The 22,259-nt window shown below is 39.2% G+C and overlaps 1 protein-coding gene across 3 annotated transcripts in view; it reads left to right on the forward strand.

The window, feature by feature from the left end:
• Positions 1 to 22,259, forward strand: part of Tmcc1 (transmembrane and coiled-coil domain family 1) — a 172,587-nt gene that overhangs the window by 78,977 nt on the left and 71,351 nt on the right. Inside the window, exon 2 of one of the 3 annotated variants that reach the window (XM_028864013.2) lies at positions 8,939 to 9,070. The exons of the other annotated variants lie outside the window; for them this stretch is intronic. Within the exon in view, the coding sequence (XP_028719846.1) occupies positions 8,939 to 9,070 (132 nt within the window). The remainder of the gene's footprint in view (positions 1 to 8,938; positions 9,071 to 22,259) is intronic. 3 annotated transcript variants of the gene reach the window in all.

Raw genomic sequence — 22,259 nt, forward strand, 5'->3', positions numbered from 1 at the left:
AGGAGAGTAATGGAAGATAGCTGGCGTTCTCTTCTTACCTCGGGATAGACATGTGCACCCACACACTCATGTGCATGTAACACACACACACACACACACACACACACACACATTCGAAGGCTAAATCATGTTATGTTTATTTTACTAAACAATTAAAAAAGTGTGTGTGTGTGTGTGTGTGTGTGTGTGTGTGTGTGTGTGTGTGTGTGTCTAAAGGTGTATGTGTGAAGGTCATAGGACAAACTGGGAGTCGGTTCTCTCCTTCCACCCTGTGAGTCTCAGGACTCAAACTCAGATCATTGTCAGGTTTGGCAGCAAGTGACTTTACCCAGTGAGCCACCTCACTAAACCTTACAATTTTTAAAAGTATATTAAGCCTGTGTTCTCAATGATAAATACTGGGGATACAGCAAAGTGATACAGTATTATTTGTGATTACAATTTCAAATATATAGGCAAGGAGTCAGTATTGGGTGGGTGATTTTAAGCAATAGACATGCAGCATCTCCTTTTGTGTTCCTTTCGTTAAATTTTGTTACTCTATACACTGATGAGCTTCTTAATTGGAAATAGAATACTTTGCATTTGTAAATTTTACTAGAAAGTAAATGTTGCATTTTTCTGCTAATCATTGACCTGTTTTTTAGGAGACTTAAATCAGATAGTGCCATGACTGGCTGCTGTGCACAGGTCTCTGTGCATTCTGGAGCTTGAACTCGGCAGGTGTAATCTATAGAATACTTCTGATGTATTATAACACCCAAATAGGAAGACTGATGGCATTCTGTTACATAAAATGAGGCCTCAAATAAGATAAATTCTGAATACACACCTGTGGTAGGAGTAAAGCGTGTCCCTCGTTAACTACTGTTCTGAAGGCACGTGCTGTGAATTGTAGGAAAAGGCAGCCACACGTTTGAACTGTTATATCTGAGCACAGGAACTGCATGTGTGATAGCTTCTGTTTTTTTCTTAGTTATTTTTGTTTACATAAGAACATGAAAAGAAGAATTTGATCTTTTAAACAAATACCCTTGTTTAGGACTTAATTTCTCTTATACACAAGGATCTGTAGCAGATCATATTGCAAAGTATGTTGAATGAAAACAAGACAGTGTGGATGACATTGACTTTGCGTAGCACAGAAAATTTCAGACTACTAAATTTCCGACTATCCCATCCTATGTTCTATAGGAAGTAGGTCCCTTTGCTTGCATTTGCAAAGACTCAATCTTGTCTGAAATACAAATGTAGCTTAGGCAATAAAAAAGTACCCCATAGCTTCCCTTTTCACTTAATAATTGTTGTTCCAAAGTTCTTTGTCACTGAAATTAAGTAAACTAGGGTTGACCATGTGACTTTGAAGGCAGCTGTGCTCTGACTACTGCCAACATAGATGTAGCGTATGTGACTTTGAATAAGCCATTAACTCCTCTTAAAGTTTGTCTTGGGAAGTGTTGTCTTGGATTCCTTACTGATGTGAAATTACATGATTTCTGATGCTTGCTAAAAAATGATTTTTTATTACACACACCCAAGGAAACATCTATCCAGAGTTCTTAGTGAAAGTAAGTTAGTTCATGGCCTTAGTGTCTAGGCTTAGTGTTCTCTGGATAATCTAAAACAGCAGACAGGTTCAGTGGATCTGTCATACTTGATAGATTCTAGGCACTGAGAAGATGCACATTTTTTCTTTCTAATCCTTTCAAGGGTTGTCCTTTGTAATGGAAGCTTACCTCATCAAACAGGTTTTCTTCATTTGATGGCATATTAGAACCTTTTTTTTTTTAAGAATAGTCTGCTCTCAGTCTTAAAAACACTTGTCTCACCAGACTGTATGACAGGTAGAAAGCTAAAGTAAGGGTACAGGTGTAGCTCAGTGGTAGAGTGCTTGCCTACCATACTAGGAAAGTCTCTCATATGTCCCAAGTTCAATCCCTGGCATATTAAAAAATGTAGCCAGAAGTTTCTCAGGTCCTACCCATTCCCCTGGGGACCAGACAAATCTCTCTTACCCTCAGTCCCTCAGCTACTTGGACCCAAGTAAACACACAGAGGCTTATATTATTTACAACTGGCCTATGGCTTTAGCCACTTGCAAGCTAGCTTTTTCATCTTAAATCAACCCATTTCTATAAATCTGGTTTTGCCACGTGGCCATGGCATTACCGGTCTGCTAGCATCTTAGGCAGCAGGCTGGTATCTCTCTCACCTCTGCCTTTCTTCCTGTCTCTCTCCTTGGATTTCCTGCCTGGCTATAACCTGACTCACCATAAGCCCAAGCAGCTTCTTTATTAACCAATCATAGCAACACATATTCACAGCATACAGAAAGACATCCCATAGTACTTCTCCCTTTTTGTCTAATCAAAAAGGAAGGTTTTAACTTTAACATAGTAAAATTACATATAACAAAACAGTTATCAAACAAGAATTATAGTTACAATATCTAGTCTATTTGTATTTAGCAAAATTAAAGAAAATACTCTATCATCTGTCCTATATTTGTAAGTCTAAAGTTTCATATCTAATTTATCTTTTATCATACCCAAGGAAAATTAGAACTATCTAGTCTTCAACTACATCGAAGACCCCTGAAGTAAACAAGTACATTGTAAGCAATTTCCAAAAATCGAGAGTGACAGAGACAGCTGGCTGCCTGGACAGTCATCCAAAGTTTCTCTGTAATGTTGGGGCATCCATCTTCAGCCTATAGGCCTAGAGTCTCTCAGTCGCTTCTCCCTGTGTCCTGTAGTGTCTGGCAGTCTCCTCTGCAAAGCAGAAAACTGAAGGACCATCTCACCTTGTTTTGGCAAAATTTAGTGGTCATTTTTCCATAGGTCCTGCATGTCCAGTCAATACAACATTTTGTCAAGCAGTCCAGGTAAGAACAGTTTCTTGCCCAAATGGTTAACCTTTGCCATAAGGAAAGCAAATTCCATATGGAGTTTCTTAAAACATTTTAAATGCCATATTTTGTAGGTCTTTGAAGTGATTGAAGATTACCTACCTAATTGAAATGTATCTTTATATACCTAGAAAACTTAACTAACATGACTATAAGTTTGATTATCCTAGATGACTGTTAATCTGTATTTCTTAATTACATATTACAATTTTAAATGAACTATATAAACATAATACCTTAAACAAGAGTAGAAATATACATACAGTATAACAAAGTTAACTTTAAATTTATATCAGTAAACTAAAATCCATAACATTTTAAACAAGTTGTTGCTCTTTAAAAGTAGATTCAGTAATCTACCCCTTTATTCTATCATATGTATACTATCCCCTTTTCTTTTTTCTTTCTTTCTTTTTTTTTTTTTTTTTTTTTTTTTTTGTTTGTTTGTTTTGTTTTGTTTTTCGGGACAGGGTTTCCCTGTGTAGTTTTGATGGTTGTCCTGGATCTCACTCTGTAGACAGGCAGGCCCCGAACTCACAGAAATCCTCCTGGCTCTGCCTCCTGTGTGCTGGGATTAAAGGCGTGCACCACCACTGCCCAGCTTCCCCTTTTTTCTTTAGAAAGAGATTGCATTTATAATCAACCCCCTTTAAATAAAAATAAACATTTATAAACAATATTTTGGGAATTTGGGCATAGCTTCTCATACTTCTTCCTGCTGGTTGGGGGCACTGGTAATCTTATGGAGATCCTGAGAAAATTAAGAATTATAGTTAAATCTTTACTGTATTAGTCTGTAAGGATGGATCGTCTCTGCCAGTTACTTTGAAGCTGATTTTGGATGTTGGATCATCTGGGCAATGGTGTCATCGGAGACCTTTCAGGTGGTCTTGGCTGATCTAACCATATTAGCCTGAAAGCAATCCACAGGTTCTCATCTTCTGTGGAAACAAAAGCAGAACCTCTTTTCCAAAGCAATGTATCCTTAGACATAAATTTTGAAGTCAAGATACCTTTAAAATAAGTATATTGGTTTAACTCAGCAGACTTTACAATCAAATGTCTTTCTATAGTTAACAATCGCAGAGACAACATAATCCAAACTGTCTGTGTAATTTCCATCTTTACATGGCTTATTATGTTTTTTATATATTATTTTATTTTTTAAGACTTTATTTTATGACTATATCCTTCTTTCTCTTCTCTCTCAAGCCTATGTACCTTTTTATATATAATGTAAACTATTTAGATGCTTATTCCATCTGAATTTGTCTATTGCAAATCTATTAAGCTGCCTGGCTGGGTTGAAAAGTAGCAGTCTTGGCTGCTGACTCTGCCCATTTCAGCTTCCCAACATGGCAGAAGTACCCAGGAGAGTCACGCTTACCCTGCCAACTCTGGGGTCCTTGCTGCCATCAGGTGTCATGCAGCTGGCCCATAAGCCTTTTTTTTTCTTTTTTTTCTTTTTTTTTTTTTTTTTTTTTGTATGTGAGTCATTCTAGAAGATATTAAGAGGTGAAAATGCAAATCTAGTATGCAAGGGGAATAAAAATGATATATATGTATATATGTGTGTATGTATGTATGTATGTATTGCACACACACACACACACAAGTAGATGAATGAAGTAAAGGCTAAATCCACCATAAAGTGCACTTTACGGTTGGAGACACCTCTGTGTACCGAAGCAGGAATCCACCATGCTGTAGGTCAAGCCCACACACTGCAGCTTGCCTGAGAGACAGAACTAGGAAGCTTTTTTAAGCTCCATTTTAGAATCTTTTTTTTAGCCTTTTATTTTTAGGAAATTAATGGTAAGTCATACCATTTATAGGTATGGATGAACCCTTCCTTTGAACCTGTGGTAAATTTGAAAAGTGGATGAAGTAAGATTTTAGCTAGCCTTAGATATGCATCAGTGAATCTTAGCTCTTTCTCTTCCAGTAGACTTAAAAGCCTGGGAATGTATCTAACTTGGTGGAGTGCTTACCTGGCACACATGAGGCTTGGGCTGGATCCCAAGGCATGGTGACACACATAAATGATCCCAATGCTTGGGAGGTGGAGGCAAGAGGATCAGAAAGTTCATGTGGCCCAAGCCTGGCATGGTAGAACATGCCTGCAATGGCAGCACTGAAACCATCTTCACTTGTTTTCTAGAGTACTATATACTCTTGATTTCTTCTGGCCTCTCACTCTTCACTCAACCTCAGTGTTTTTTATTCCTCATCATATTGATCTTTTAATTAATACTGATATTACCTAGACTCAGCCTATTTTACCACTGTCTTTGTGACTTCATCCATCTACTCGTGTGTGTGTGTGTGTGTGTGTGTGTGTGTGTGTGTGTGTGTGTGTGTATGTGTATGTGTGTGTGTAATACATACATATATATAATTTTTATTCCCCTTGCATACTAGATTTGCACTTTTACCTCTTAATATCTTCTAGAATGACTCACAGACTTTTCAAACTTTATATGCCTTAAACTCAAGCTTCTGCTGTCCTCACTTCTCCTGATTCTTTTCAGTTTCCCATCTAGTTTAGTGTCACACCCATCCTTCAGGACTACAATCCTAATACCCATACCCCTCTCTCTCTCTCTCTCTCTCTCTCTCTCTCTCTCTCTCTCTCTCTCTCTCTCTCTCTCTCTCTCTCGGATCTCTTTATGTGGTTCTGGCTAGTCTGAAACTCTCTATGTAGACCAGACTGTCTCAAAACTCTGTATCCCAAGTGTAGGGATTAAAGATGTGAGCCACTTACTTCTCCTCCTCCTCTAAATTTCTCAGCTGATTCCTTTGGTTCTTTTTTTAATTATTTATTTTTATTTTATGTCCATTGGTGTTTTACTTTCATGTATGTCTGTGTGAGGGTGTTGGATCCTCTACAGTTACAGACAGTTGTGAGCTTCCATGTGGGTGCTGAGAATTGAACCCAGGTCCTCTGGAAGAGCAGCCAGTGCTCTTAACTTCTAAACCATCTCTCCAGCCCTGGCTCTACTTTTTAAACATACCTAAAATTTAGCTATCAAGGCTGGAGAGATGGCTCAGTGGTTAAGAATACTAGCCACTCTTCCAGAGGACTCATATGGTAGTTCACTATAACTCCAGTCTCAGGGAATCTCTTCTGACCTCTGTAGACACCAGATATACACATGGTGCACGGACATACATGCAGACAAAGCACCCATACACATAAAAATGAAAACTGATAAATCTTTAAAATTTGGCTATTTCTTGCCAACTCTGAAGCTGTAGCCCCATTTCTGATCCTATACTCTTGGACTTGAATGTGCATTAACCAGCTGGTCTAACAACATTCATTCAGTATTGCCTCACACCTTTAACAGAGGAGCCACAGTGATGCCAATTGTCCTAAGTTTTATTCATGTTATTCCTGGGACAGAAACCCTCCATGTCTGCCATTTCTTGAGTTTATCTGGCCTGTACAGCCCTACACAGCATGTTTCTTCATTTACTCTCTGATGTTGGATTCTATTAGCTCCTTGCTTATCCTACTCCAGCCACACTGGTTGGCCTTCCTTATTCCTTGAGTACCTCAGGTTCTAGCTGGGACAGTATCATGAAAAAAGTCAAAACTAAGTTCTGTTCAGTTGTGTAAAAATGTGCCTATATACCATTTTTTTGAGAACTCTAGGCCAGCTTGAAAGAGTGGGCTTTAAAAGACAGGTATGCAAAGAGTCAATGGCAGGAAGGAAACAAAGAATTAAAACTTCATCAGTCCAAATAATGGTGTGAATTTTATATTCTACAGTGTCCCTTTAACCTGAAACTGTCACACATACAATTTATCCACATGAGAATGAATGTGGTACTGGGAATAAACTGTCCTCAATGATCAGTGAGAACATCGTGACCAATGGCATGTACACTGACAACTATATATATATATAGCATGCTAATGTTGGTTGGAGCCAGGTCTGTAAGTTTGGATACCAGAATGAAGATTTTATTTTGGGCTAGTTTAGATAAATGTTTTTTAAAGACAGCCTATGTTGGTAAAGTGAAGAAAATGTGATGCAAATAAGTATTGCAGTTATGTGAGGGGGGAAAGGCCAGTCAGGCTTCAGTACCAGAAAGAACATTGAATACCTTTTCCTCTATAACACTGAGGAATAAAAGTCACAGAATGTATTTATTGATCATGCTGCCTAAGAAGATAAAGTGACTGGCTCAAGAATGTCAGTAGTGAAGCTAGGGACAGGCTTGAAGACTGAGGGAATGTGTCCAAGAGGAAGCTCTCCAGCACTGTTGTGTCTGAGGTAGAGATTGTTGGTATGATTGGCATTTTGCTAGCTAAAATAGGACTTTATATTTCCTGTTCTTTTAAAGATTTGTTTTTAATTTATGTGTGTGTGTGTCTATGCCTGTGTATGCATTTGTATGTGAATGTCTTCATAGGCCAGAAGAGGGCATCAGATGCCCTGAAGCTGTAGTTAAAGGGAATTTTGAGCCACCTGACATGGGTACTAGGAACCAAACTTGGGTCCTCTACAAAATCAGGAAGTACTCTTAACTGTCGAGCCATATTTCCTGACCCATACTTCCTGTTCTTTAGGCTACTTGATCTGCTAAAGTCCAAAAAGAATTCAGGGTGCAAATCTTTAGCATAAAGACTTTGAATATGTTCTTTCTGTGTTTTTTAATTACTTGTCATCTTGTGGATATTTATCATATTAAGGAACCAAGTGTTATATAAATTAAATATACTACAAATAACACTGGTTCACATCTTTTTATGATATATTCTTGTAAAAAAAAATTTAGTGAAATACTGAATAAAGATGATGAAAATAGAAGCTGGAGTTTAAGATTATGGACACAAAAGACTACTTTGTGTTGTAGTTGTTACTAAAAAGAAAATGATATTAAGAGAGTTTGTTGACTTTAACCAATGAGTAGAAAATTGTGTTTGAATAGAAGAGATCTTTTAATTTTGCAATGGTACAATACATTTCTTAGAAGTAAAATCTAACAGAGGACTTGAAGCTGGAAACCACACATTGCTCTCTAGTTTCCAGGAACATGTGCCCTTTCCACAGCTCTTGTTGATGCTAGGAATGCTGTGTGTGTGGTCACTTGCTGAACTCTGACTGATGTTCAAATCAAGACAACTATTCAGGACCAGAGTCTCAGATGAGAAACAGAACAAACACAAAAACAAGCTATAAAGCTGACCACACAGTGCACACCTATAGTAACAACACTGAAGGGCTGAAGCTAGAGGCTTGCCGTGCTTTCAAGGACAACCTGCACTACAGAATAAGTCCCTGTCTCAAACCAAATGGAAAAGTAAAACTAGAAAGCAAAAACTTTAACATTAGGATACTCTTGGCCTCTTTTAGTAATTTTGTTAAAGAAAACATAGTACCTTTTTTTTTAAAAAAAAAAGTTCCCCTAGCAATGTTATTGTCCTTCAGGAACTGTGGAGTTCAACCTATAGTGAGGGCAGAAAGAGCCAAGCATCCTTAGCCTGGCTTGAGGCAGCCAGCACAAGCACATCACATAGCCATACAGCTGTACTTACATCCTCCTGCTTCAATTCTGTGCTCTTTTAGCCTTAATGTTAAAGGGAAGTTTTGTACTGGGTTTATTTTTTTCTTTCTTTTTCTTTTTTTTTTTTTTTTCTTTTTTTTTTAACTTTTGTCCCAAGGGAGAAAAGATTTGTTTCCCTGTGGGACTATGGAGAAGACAAAGCAACAGGAGCTTGAAGCAGCTGGTCACATTGCATTCATAGTCTGGAAGAAGAGAGTGAACAAATAAACGGACACATCTTCTGGGAATGATCTGGGAATTTTCACTCTAAATGCTGTGCTTTGCTGTTTGAGCACATGAGCTTAGCAGAATGTGTCTTGTTTACTCTTTGCTTGCTAAGTGTGTCTGCCTGGCAGAGGCCTTTAGCCCTGCTACCCACATGATATGAACAACAACAACAAAAAAAAAAAAAAAAAACCTAGCAGTTTGTTAGAAATGAACAAAAGAAAAGCAAGAAAAATAATTTTCCTTTAGCTGGAAGATTTCCCTGGAGCCTTGGTGGCTGGAATTCAGGCAGAATCCCAGAAATCAGAGCAGATCAGTGGAAAGCATTGTGTGTTGGAAGAAGATGCATCTGCTTGGGGCCTGGACTGCATGGCATGGAAGGTAGGGGATCAACTACATTTTTCTGTCTATGCATTCCTATTTTAGAAAAGTCAAGATGTCTTGTTCTGGAATAAACCCAAGGATCTTGTGTTTTGAGAGAAAAGATAGATGTGTGGTCACTGTCTGGATCAGACCTGAGAGTTGGAGCTCACCTGCTCTGATGGTTTGAATGAGAATGGCCCCTATAGGCTCAAATGCTTGAACACTTGGTCACCATTTACTAGAACTGTTTGTGAAGAATTAGGAGATGTGTCTTTGTTGGAAGAGGTATGTCATAGGGGGCTGGTTTTGAGGTTTCAAAAGGCTTGCATCATTTCCAGTAAATGCTTTCCACCTTGTGCCTTCTGCTTGAGGATCAAGATGTAAGCTCTCAACTGCTCTTCTAGCTGCTTGCCCCTATGCCTTTATGTTGCCATGCCTTCATTCCACCATCATAAATTCTAACCTTCTGTAATTGTAAAACCAATTAAACTCTTTCTTTTATAAGTTGCCTTGGTCGTGATGTCTCATCCTAAAAGTAGAAAATAAACTTGCCTTGCACTGAAATGAGTCTAGTGACATGATCTAAGTCACTTCAGTGCTTTTTGCTCTTCCTAAAACCAACCTGGAGTCTTGGAGGGACCTTGAGATGAAACTGCCTGTGGTTTTTCCATAAGGAACACCATTATTTTATTATTTTTAGAATAAACATGCATTCTTGAGTCCAAGTGTTCCCCTAGGAAGATGCTGTAAATTTTTCAAGGCACAGTGTGTCCCAAGTATTCATTTTCCCATCAGTGAAGGGGATATGCTTTAACAGTAGTAGAAGTGAGTCAGGGTGCCTGTTATATTGTAGATACTGTGACCAGCAGTTGATGGATAAGATTCCATTACTCCTTCAGTCCTGGGATGGTTACAGTTGGGATTGAATATTGCTCTGAGAGGTTGTACCATTGCTTAAGTGGTTTTGCACTTTTTTTTTCCTGGTTAATTTTATATCCTTGCATAGTTCTCCCTAGCACATGGTGGGTACTTGATAGATACATTTATTAGATAAGTACCTGACTCCATATTTGCATCACCTTAGTGCCAAGCTGCCTTTTCAAATGAGAAGTTTCTTCTGTGGCACCAAGAGTTTGCAATACTTTTCTGGTTTTCCTCTTTTTCTCTTGCTCTTTCTTTCTCCCCTCTTTCCTTCTGCTCATTCTTTAAATATTCACGTTCCTCAGAGCTGTTTCAGAGATTTTTTTTTTTTTATTCTGTCCCTGTACTCCTCTTGGGCAATAATTTGTTGTTCACATATGGAAGATGTCCAAATCTATGTCTCCAGTGAAGAACTTTATTCTGAGTTAATAAGTTTTAGTTCTATTAATTTTATTACTTATTAATTCATTCAGCATACACTTATTGAAAATTGTACCATCTGCACAAGGTATGAAAATGTTAGGTCACTGTTCTCAATTAGCTTGAAGTGAGTAATCAAAGCAGATTACAGATGGTGGTAAATGCTACAAAGAGCCTAGATCGGGGTAATGAAGGACTAAGTCTGGACATGAGGTATGAGGGCAAAGAGCAGAGTTTATGTTCAGGGAAGAATTATTAAGGAAAATGGGACAACTCTCTTATAGAAAGCTGAGGAGAAAACTGGCTGATGTAAATGAGCTGTAGCCAGAGCACTTGATAGAGAGGAAAGGGTCCACATGAGGTTTGGGTTTGTGGGCAGCTGTGGGGAGTTTGATTCCTTTTAAAATTCAGTAAGAGGATGTGGCTCGGTTATTGAATGTTCATCAAGCAAGCATATGTGAGCCTCTGTGTTCAGTTCCCATTACCAAAACAAAGTTACATATGTATGTACATACATATATATATATATATACACACATACATACCAGTAGGAAGTCAAAGGTTTTAAATAGTGATGTGAGATTTATACTTTTTTTTGCATTTGAAGTTTTTTGTTTGTTTGTTTGTTTGGTTGGTTGGTTGGTTGGTTAGTTTTTCTTGACAAGGTTTCTCTGTGTAGCTTTGGCTACTCGATTCTACTTCCTGAATACCTCCCAAATAGCACATTTCTAGGTGTTCATTCTCTGCTCTAATGTCCTTCTAACTAGCTGGTCTCCTGGCCCCTGTGTCTTTTCCTGTGTCTATTGAGAATGGTTAGACAAATTTAATTATCACACTTCTCTGCTGAAAATTCTCGGCTGACTCCTGAGGATAGCATTGAAAGTCCCTAGCATGATCTATAGAGGTTCTAAGGACTGAGTCTGCGTACCTCTTCAGCTTCATCCTTCAGCTTTCCAGCCCATGTTCCCACCAGCCATACAGAGCTCCTGTTTACTTGTCAGTGAGCCCTGCCCTAGCTGTTCTGTGCTTGACTACTTTTTTCTTAGCCCTCAACCCACCACACCCCACCCCTTGCACCCTGCATCCCTAACAAACAAGCAACCCTACAGAGGTTCTGATTGTCCTCTGGGCTCACTTAGGAGTCATTCTGACCCACTGGCTTTAGGTGAGTCCCTCTGTGCTCCCTCCAGGAACTGTCACTGTTTTAATTTGCCTTTGTTTTCCATGGAAAGAAGCTTCTTAGTATATCTATGTGTACTACTGTGCTTCCAACTTCCAGCTTCCTAACTTATATGTGGAAGGTGATCTGCAGGAAGAAAGGGAGTGTAATAGCCAAGCATGGTGACACATATGTAATTCCAGCACTCTGGAGGCAAAAGCAAGAGATCTGCAAGTTCAAAGCTAGTCTGGTCTACATGGCAAGTTCCAGGCCAGCCAGAGGAACATAGAGGGACTATCTCAAAAAAATCAAAAGTAACACTAACAGCAAAAAAGAAAAGTGGTACATTAAGAGAACATATGTATAGCATGATATTTTTATAGATAACTGCAGAGTTACATTAATTGAATAAAGTGATCAAATAATGTAAGACACTTTGAAGTGTCTGGACATGACCTCAGTAATAATGTTATCACAGGAGCTAAGAAACTGTTCGGCCCATGGTCCGCCTTACCCTTGGGGAGCCCTGCCTGTGCACATTGCTTCTGTGTGGTGCCTGGATGTCTACTGAAAGGAGACAGTCGTCTTCTCTTTCCTTTGTTGATTTACCGACTGGATAGTATTGGGCTTACTGGGTTTTTACTGTTATTGTCTTTCAGTATCACTTTGTATACTGAGTTTGGGTTGGGGTTTTGTTTGTTTGTTTGTTTGTTTGTTTTTGATTGTTTGTGTAATTTGGTTTTATAAGAACATAGAACATTACATGGTGCTGAAACTAATTCTACAAAATAGCATATTCTGTAGTCTAGCTGCTCTCCTTATCCCTATACTACTTCTTGCTATCAGTAGCTTTATTTTTTCACCAGTCTTCATTTCCATTTTGTTCTTGATTCCATTTTCTATCTTGATTTCCATTTGGCTCCTCATCTCCCAACTCCCCTGGAACCTTTACCTCTCCCAATAAGTTTCCTTAGAAAATGGTATGCTATTTTAATACACTTGTTTCTTATGACTTGATCCATTCTGAGATCTCATGACCTTTTCCCTTTTAAAACTGGGTGCTTTCAATTGTGCAGTGGAATCATAGACTTGTTTTCAGCTTTTGCTTTTACAATACAGCTGCAGTAGCACACTTACTCTTTTTTTCTCTTTTTTATATTTATTTATTATTTATTCATTTTTGTAGTTGTCTGAAATGAGGTCTTACTATGTAGCTCTGGTTGACCTAGAATTTGCTGTGTAAAATAGGCTGGCCTCAAACTTATGTAGACCTGCTTGTCTCTCCCTCCTGAGTGCTGGGGTAAAGGTATATGCTATCATGTCCTACCTGAAATATTTACTCTTATTATTTTAATTGTGTTCATATGGATATGTTCACATTAATACAGGTACTTGCTGTAGCCAGAGACTTTGGATCACCCTAGAGCTGGTGTTAGAAGTGGTTGAGTAATGTGGGTGCTTGTAGTGGGTAGCCAAAATTATTTTGGCCACTCCACGTAGTTAAAAGGATATTTATTTAATGGCGAAACTCACAAATTAAGTAATGGGTAGGTCGCAGGGTCTGGGGAAGGTGTAATGCAGTCCAGCGGTGTTCTCCGGAGCTCTACACAGTCAATCTGCACTGGTCAGCGTCCCGGCACCGAGAGAGCGCCCAGAGCGAGCGCTGGCCCATCCAGCTCTCGGGTCCCCCGGCGCCTCCCCTCGCCCCGCCTCGTAGGCGTGACAGTTGCCAGAGTCTCAATGGGGGTTGGAACTTCCAGATCCAAGCTGGAATGGCTACCCACTACAGGTGCTGGAAACAAACTTTGGGTCATCTGGATGAACAGCAAGGGCTTGCTCTTAATCACTGAGCTAGGTGTCCAACTTATATTTTCTTTTTTCATATTGTTTGCTAGTTTATTTTTGGATTAATTGCTGGGAGTAATTTTCTTAGGTCCTGTGATATTTCTGTCAAAAGGAGCATACTATTTTTTATCCCATCAGCTACTTCTAAGGGGCGCAGTTTGTAGCTTTGTAAATTTTGTCAACCTGATAAACTAGAAACAGTATCTTACTGTGATTTTAATCTGTATCGTTTCATTGTAAGCGTTTCATTGTGAGCATTGCTTAATATCTCCATGTGTTGAAAGCTGTTTGTATTTCTTTTTTCTGCTTGAATCTCCTCAATTTTGTGCATTCTCTCTTTATATAGAAAGGATAGTAACTTTTTTTTAAATAAGTGGCCTTTTTGCATTAAATTTTCTTTCTTCCTTGTTCTCCACACTTAACTAATTCTTTTGAGTTTTTTTATGTGTCTTCCTTTCATTGATCCCATTGCCACTAGTCTCATTCATGTCAGCATCACACTCCCCCCCCCCCCCCAGCCAAGACAGGATTTCTCTATGTATCCCTGGCTGTCCTGGAACTCACTCTGTAGACCAGGCTGGCCTCAGATTTTCGCCTACCTCTGCCTCCCATGTGCTGAGATTAAAGGCATTTGCCACCACTGCCCTTCTAGCATCACTTTTTATAAGACAATTAATTATAGTAGCCTTTTAACATGCTCCCCAATTCCAATTCCACCTTTACCAAATCAAACATCACGTGGGTCTTTCTAAACTCTGTCTTTCATAGTTCTTCTTTGTGTGCCTTCAGTGCTCTCTGTACTCAGTGAAATTCCTATTTCTTTACTTACTGCCCACGTCTATATAACTTGCATCAGCTTTGCAGCCTTAGTTCTCATCTGTGAGCTCAGTGCATGCTGTTCACTGTTTTTCAGTACTCTGGGTTTGTTCACTTTGTTTTTCCAGGTCTGTTTTCCTTTCAGCCCAGATCACTTGATCCTTTCCCCCACCCCCTTTCTGGCCCAGCCCAATCTCTCCATTGAAACTTTATCCACTCTTTAGCCAGTAGCATCCAATGTCCTGCTGTCACACCTGTCCTCTAATATACCAGAGTTTTTGCTGGAGTCATATTGATTTCCGAGAGCTTTTTGGCTATGAACCATTCAAAAGGTGACCATCTAGGATCCAGAGGCTCTAGGGTGGGTGTTGAGTTTTTATGGTGGTGGTTTTGTTTTGTTGTCATTATTAGTTTTGTTTTTTGTTTTTGTTTTTTTGGTTTTTGTTTTTTTCTCAGTGTAGCCCTGGCTGTCCTGGAACTTGTTCTGTAGACCAGGCTGGCCTCAAACTCAGAGATCCAAGATTTGCCTGCCACTGCCTCCCAAGTGCTGGCATTAAAGATATGCAGCATCACCTCCCAGTGGTTTTGTGTTGTTTTGTTTTGTTTTTGATTGGTTGATTGGTTTTATTTTATTTTTAAATTATATGTGTATGAACGTTTTGCCTGCATTTATTTCTGTGTCCCACATGGCATGCCTGGTGCCATGGAGGCCAAAAGAGGATGTTAGGGCCCTAGGATTGTAGTTGCAGATGATTGTAAGCTACCATCTGGGTTCTGGGAATCAAACCTGGGTCCTCTCAAAGAACAGCCAGTGCTCTTAACCACTGAGCCATCTCTGTAGCCCTGTTTTATCTTATTTTTGAAGATAGGGTCTCACTGTACATGTATCCCAGGCTAGTTTAAAACTCAAGAGCATTCTGCCTCAGTCTCCTTGAATGCTAGAATTATAGGCATCTGTCATCATGCCTGGTACACATTTTTTTCCTTTTCTAACAGTGTATGCTAATTCTGCGTAATGATGGATTTCATTATTACTTTTCATATCTGTCCAGAACATACTTTGGTCAAAGTCACTTTACCTGCTACCTTTTCCTATCCTTCCTCCACACTCAAACTAGTCCCTTTCTTTTTCTCAGAGTCTACCTTCTACTTTGATGTTTTTCTTTTGATTCCATTTTCTATGATTAAGAGAATGCATATGATAGTTGTATTTCTGAATCTGGCTGGCTTCATTTCACTTAACGTAATGATCCTAAAAATCATGTTTTCCCAGAAATGTCATGATTTTGTTCTTTCCCACAAAATAAAATCCAATTTTATACATACCAACTTTTCTTTATCTATCTATCAGAACCTAAACTAATCCATAACGTAGCTCCTGGAAATTGTACTTCAGTGGCTGTGCAGTTGTCTCTGTCATATGCTGGCTTGGATTCCTTTGACTGTGTGGTGTGACAGCTGGGTTATGCAAGTCTGTTCCATGCCTGGTTTCTGCAGTGGTTGCACTGATGCACATTTCTACAGCAGTGTAAAGCCACCACCCCATCCAACCCTTGCCAGCACTTGTTGTTTTCTTATAGTGGCCATTCTGACTGAGGTAATGTGAAATCCCAGTGTAGTTTTGATTTGTATGCTGCTGATAACTGAAAATGTTGAACTTTCCCCCCATATATTTGTCAGGAGTTTTCTTAACTGATTTGATTAATCACTTAAGGATAATGCTTGTCTTAGGGTTTCTGTTGCTGTAGAGAGACACCATGACCACAGCAGCTCTTATTAAGAAAACATTTAATTGTGGTGGCTCCCTTACAGTTCAGAGGTTCAGTCCATCGTCATCATGGTGCGACATGGTAGCATGCAAAGAGACATGGTGCTGGAGAAGTAGCTGATTATCCTACATCTTGGCTTGCAGGCAACAGGAAGTGGTCTGCCTATTGCACTGAGTAGTGAAGCTTGAGCAAAAAAGACCTCAAAGCCCGCCCCCACAGTGACATGCTTCCTCCAATCAGGCTACACATACTTCAGCAAAGCCACACCTCCTAATCATGCCACTACCTTTGAGGGCCATTTTCTTTCAAACCACCACAATGCTGGTAATGCTTCTGTTGTTCCATCACTTCAATTTCTATTAAAGTAGTGATCATGATTGTTTAGGGGACCAGATACTTAATTTTGGTTTTAGCCTAACCTAGTCTTTTCTTCAAGTAGAAAACATCTTTAGCAAAGGCTGTGCAGGATCCAAGCTTCCTGTGATCTGAGCCTTCATGTATGAAGGTTTAGAATTGAAATCTGTACATTAGGAATATTTTGATAGTGTTTCAAGTGTTGTATCAACTGACCTTATTAATGCCTCTGCAAATATATCTGCAGTTTGAGATCTTTGCTTTTTGATTTAATTGCATGGGAGAGGTCATTATAGAGTCCCTTGGTGCTTCAAGTACTTATCTACTTGCCCTAGTAAAGGTTACTATTGCTGTGATAAAACACCATGACCCTTTAAAGCAACTTGGGAAAGAGTTTATTTGGCTTACACTTCCACATCACTGTTCATCATCAAAGGAAGTCAGAACAGGAACTCAAACAGGGCAAGAACCTGGAGGCAGGAGCTGATGCAGAGGCCATGGAGGGGTGCTGCTTACTGGCTTGCTCCCCATGGCTTGCTCAGCCTGCTTTCTTACAGAACCCAGGACCACCAGCCCAGGGATGGCCCCACCCATGATGGACTGGGCCCTCCTCCATCAATCACTAATTAAGAAAATGCCTTACTGGCTTGCCTAGAGCCTGATCTTACAGAGACATTTTTCTTTTGATTTTTTTCAGACAGGGTTTCTCTATAGCCTTGGCTGCCCTGAAACTTGATCTGTAGACTAGAGTAGCCTCGAACTCACAAAGATCATCCTTCCTCTGCCTCTGGAGTGCTGGGATTAAAGGTGTGGGCTGCCACCACCCAGCTGGAGGCATTTTCTTAATTGAGGTTCTCTCCTCTTGGATGACTTTAGCTTATATCAAATTAACATAAAACACACAGCCTTAGAAGGTCTGTTTGCTTACCAAGAATAATGTGGGTTCCTCTTTAGTGACACATAGGAAATAGAAGTTCCATTTTGGCCAAGTATGGTAGCTCATGTTTGTAATCCCAGCCCGTGGGAATCTGAGGCAGGAGGATTACCATGAGTTCTAAGCCAGATTGAGCTTCATACAGAGTGAAACCATGCCTTAAAAAATCAACCTGAAAACAAAGTTCCATTTTTACCAAAAAAAAAAAAAATGCATTGTGTAAAAGACCATTTGCATTTATGAAACATAAGACAGCGAGAGGCCTAGAGTGCTGACTCAGCAGGCCCTTGACAGTTACTGTTTCTCTGCTGAAGAACAGAATGCTATTCATTGCTTTTCACCCAAGGAGACTTGTGACTAATAACAAAGAGCATTTACAATGTTTGTTGTATGGTTTCTTTTCTTTTCTTTTTTCTTTCTTTCTTTTTTTTTTTTTTTTTTTAGACAAGATTTCTCTGTATAACAGCCCTGGCTGTTCTGGAACTTGCTTTGTAGACCAGGCTGGCCTCGAACTCACAGATCGCCTGCCTCTGCCTCCTGAGTAATCCCTTTTTTTTTAAAGTATTTTTTGAAGTAAGGTGAGAAGTGATACTTAGTTGTTCTTGATTAATTTTTTACTCTGACTAAGTGAGACTGTAACGCACCCAAGTTTCTGTTGTCTGCAGATGTCTGCATGAGAACATGGGCAATGAGATTGAGAGCCTCTTGCAAACTGGGCAGAGATGGGAGGAGCTCGACTCACTACTGAACTTTCTCCTGGCCCCGTCCGTATGTGCCGGGTGCTCAGGACCCTTCTCTTGCTAAGGCTATAGTTTTATGGGTCCCAAGTGAATGCAGGCAGTCCTCCAGTCCTGCTGACAAACTTTATATAGTGCCATGTCCTTTATACCTTTGTAGGAGGATTCAAGGGAAAAACAGCTGGAAGCCTTTGTTAATAGATACACAAACCCAGCTACTTAAAGTGCAAGAAGAGAGAAGTTTTGCATGAAATAGACAGCTAGGATATAGCCTTCAAGTTATAACCTACTCTTATTTTCTTGTGTGGGGTATATTAATTTCACTTGGGACTGTAGTATATAGGCTTAACCTTGACCCATGTTTTTCTTTAAAATTAATTTCCAAATTTTATTCTTTTGAGATAAAGAATAAATGGTGTAAGATTCTCTGGGCAGAGAACAGTAACAAAGGGAAACCATAAATTGAAAAAGCGGAATTTACAGTGAGTGAAAACAAATACCCAGATCCAGTTTCTTAAATCATGTCTCATCAGGCATTTCTCACCAAACTTGTTTATAATCAAATCATGGAGCCTTTGAAGTTCTTATACATAAACATATGGACAGTCAAAACTGATTGTCATGGTTCAGTGGTTAAGAGTGCTTGCTGCTCTTGTAGAGGATCCGGGTTCCATTTCTATCACCCGCATTGGATGGCTCACAGTCGCCTGTAACTCCAGTTCTAAGGGATCTAATTACTCTCTTATGGTTTCTAAGGGCACCTACACCCATAAAGATCACATATCTACACTCAGACATATGCACATACACATAAATCTGTGCAAAAAATTTAGGAGCTCCCCTCCCCCCACCCCAAAAATGATTGTTAGCTCCACACAGTGGCTCAGCAGGTAAAAGTGCTTGCTGTGTGACCAGGTCTGGATTACCAGAACCCTCAGTGGAAGGAGAAAACTGGTTCCTGAAAGTTGTTCTCTGACCTCTACATGTATGTCACAGAGCATTTGCCTCTCCTCTCATAATAAATAAATTTTAAAAATTGAAATAATAGTCATCAGAGATTAAAGAGTTAAAATCCTATTTACTTAAATATGTTCATTCTGAATTATGAGAGAAACTTATACTCTGGTATCATAACTATAAAATATCTCAAGTAAACAGAAATATATACCCTTTTTTAAAAATTAGATTTATTTATTTTGTGTGTTTTGCCTGCATGTTTGTAGGTACACCACATGCATGTGGTGCCTGCAGAGGCCAGAAGAGGACACTGGATCTCCTGGGACTAGAATTACAGAGGATTGAGAGTGTTAGTTGGGTGTTGGGAAGCAAACCCAGGTTCTCTGCAATAGCAACAAGTGCTCTTAACCATTGAGACATCTCTTGAGCCCATATACCTCTTTAAGTTAGAGGTGATTATTTGCTTTACCAAATATTGTTCTACTTTAATAATGCATCCAAATAATGTGCTGCATAAATGAGCCTTACAGATGTGCTAAATGAGGGACCAAATACAAAACAATCTTCTTATATAAATCTGTTTATACAAAACAACCAAAAAAAAGTGGATGAGTGGCTGCTGGGAGCTGGGAATGGGTGTTTGGTAGCTAAGGTCACAGAGTTTCTTTTCAGACGGATGGATGGACATATTCCACAATAATGATGTAAGAGTACATAGTTCTGAGAAATGAAATTGTGTGTTTTAAATGAGTGAATTATATAGTATATGAATTCCATCTCAATATAATGTTTACAATAGAATTTATTAAAAGATTGATTTAAATTGTGAATGTAATTTGTACAGTTTTTCAATAGAATCTTCACTGTTCTCTATGCACGTTAGCACAAATCTTTAGAAATGCTTTAATCCTAAAATACTAGAATGACTGTAAATGAAGGACAGTATCGCTTTCTCGCCTTTGTATTCTGTTAAGAATTCTAGCCATGCAAGACTAGCAGAAGAGTTATCTTGACAATGGTTTACCATTTCTTATAAGGACAGGGGACATTATTTATACATTATTATACATTGGACTTTATTCTTTATTTCAAGTAGTCAGCACAATCCATCTTTAGTTTTCAACATTGGTGTTGATTTTTGGTGGTGGTGGTTTAATCTTACTACAGATTCTTCAAACAGGTAATAACCCAAATATCTAGATTTGAGTACACTTGAAGCCCAGTCTAAGACACTTCCTCCCCACATCTGTACAGATTAACTACTCTCTGCTTTCCTATTCCTTCATCCTTATCTTCCCTACCCACTTAAGGAAGAAGGAAAATACCCTCACAGTGAAACTTACAGTGAAAGCCAATTTCTTCCTATTTCCTACAATTGGGATAAAGAGGTTTGTAAGTTTCTTTTTCTAGATTTCATTTGTTTTTATTTTTGTGTTTATGAGTGGTTTGCCTGCATGTATGATCTGTGCACCACATGCATACATGCCCAAGGAGGCCAGAAGAAGGCATTGGATCCCCTAAAACTTGGATTACAGATGGTTATCACCATATGGCTGCTGGGACTAGACCTTGGGTTGTCTGGAAGAGCAACAAGTGCTCTTTACTGCTGAGCCATCTCTCTAGCCCTGTTCTTTTTCTTTCGTCTGCTTTTCTAACAGCTGTTTTTCATCTAGTTTATAGCCACTTCCTCACTTGTTACAAGGTCCCTCCCTCTCTGTTTACTAACACAGGCTTCAACTTCATAGTCCTGGAACTCAGTGTAAATCAGGCTGGCTTCAAACTGGTAAGTGATCCTCCTGCTTCTGGCTTCCACGTGTTAGGGTTAGAGGTGTAAGACATCAACCCAGGTCTTTTGCCTGATTTCTTCAAATGTTATTTAATGGAATCCCTAATGAAACTCAATTATATATTTTTATAATTTTCACGTGAAATTCCTTCATTTATAATAGAAATGCAGCTTGTTTTATAGTATTTGAAACCTTGGAATAGAATCAATAATAGTGTTGCTGTTTCTATCTACCATCTTACATCTGAATCTACTGATATTTTTAACTACCATCTGAGGCCCTGCTGCCCCACAGTCAACACTACACTGCTCAGGCTGCAGCCTGCCGGGATTTACAGTCCTGCCCACACCAGCTCTGTTTCCGCCACCAAATGTAGTTTTTAACTAAGTCTCTATTATTCTGTCTACCAATAAAGACTCAGGAGTCAAATGTTAGGGTGAAAACCTGATAGCTCAGAGGGGCCAAGAAGCAACCAGCTGACCCTCCTTTTCTCTAGAGACCCAGCAAGAATCTCCATTCATCCCAAACCAAAAATACAACGAATCTCTTAAGTTCCTCCCTACTCCTTCCTATCCAGCTTCCTGAGTCCTCCATAGTCTCAATGGCTAAGTCTTAACAACTAGTTGTTGGCTCTGCCCCCTGTCCAAAGCTGATTTTATTAAAACAGTATCAGGGTTTCACAAGTGTGTTCATATATCCTACAACAGTAAGTCAAGGCAGCCAGAGGGAATGAAAATTTGGGAATATCTCAAGAGCTTACTTTCTTTGTCTGTGTGTCACTGGATATAATTTCATTTAAAATAAAGTATTACTCCTACCACATTGGTTTCAATTCTGTTTGACAAGAGCTTTTACCCTTTGATAGCAGCTTCAAAGTAGAACCATCATCATTGTCAGGAAATGCAAAGTTCTTCCCCTTTACCATATGAAGTCACAAACAGAGGGAAACCATCTATGGTAATCATCTAGAGCAGTGGTTCTCAACCTTCCTAATGCTGCAACCCTTTAATACAGTTCCTCACGTTGTGATGACCCCCAACCATAAAATCATTTCATTGCTACTTCATAACTGTAATTCTGCTACTGTTATGAACCGGAATATAAATCTCTGGTATGCAGGTTATCTGATATGTGGCCCCCCAAAAGGGTCAAGATCCACAGGTTGAGTATCACTGATCTAGGTCCTCCTGCCTCTGGTTTTCAAATGCTGGGATAGGATTGCAGGCATGTGTCATCACCCCCTGGTATCTCCAAATTTACAGAAAAAAAGGAGGTGTTGAAACACAGTGTTATAGAGCGCCAAATAGATATGACCAGAGAAGAAACTCTGTACAACATATTATAGTCAAGATGTCAAAAACAAAAAGCAAGAGAAAAACATCAATGACATGCAATTACCCCAGATTTTGCTTCACATCTTTTGTTAATTTTGGTAATGGATGGCTGTTAGGTTTGGGGGATTTAAGAAGTTTTGTATAGGGGATATATCTAATAAATCATTACCAGTT

Source organism: Peromyscus leucopus, chromosome 3, assembly GCF_004664715.2.
Source record: "Peromyscus leucopus breed LL Stock chromosome 3, UCI_PerLeu_2.1, whole genome shotgun sequence".
Taxonomy (NCBI): Eukaryota; Metazoa; Chordata; class Mammalia; order Rodentia; family Cricetidae; genus Peromyscus; species Peromyscus leucopus.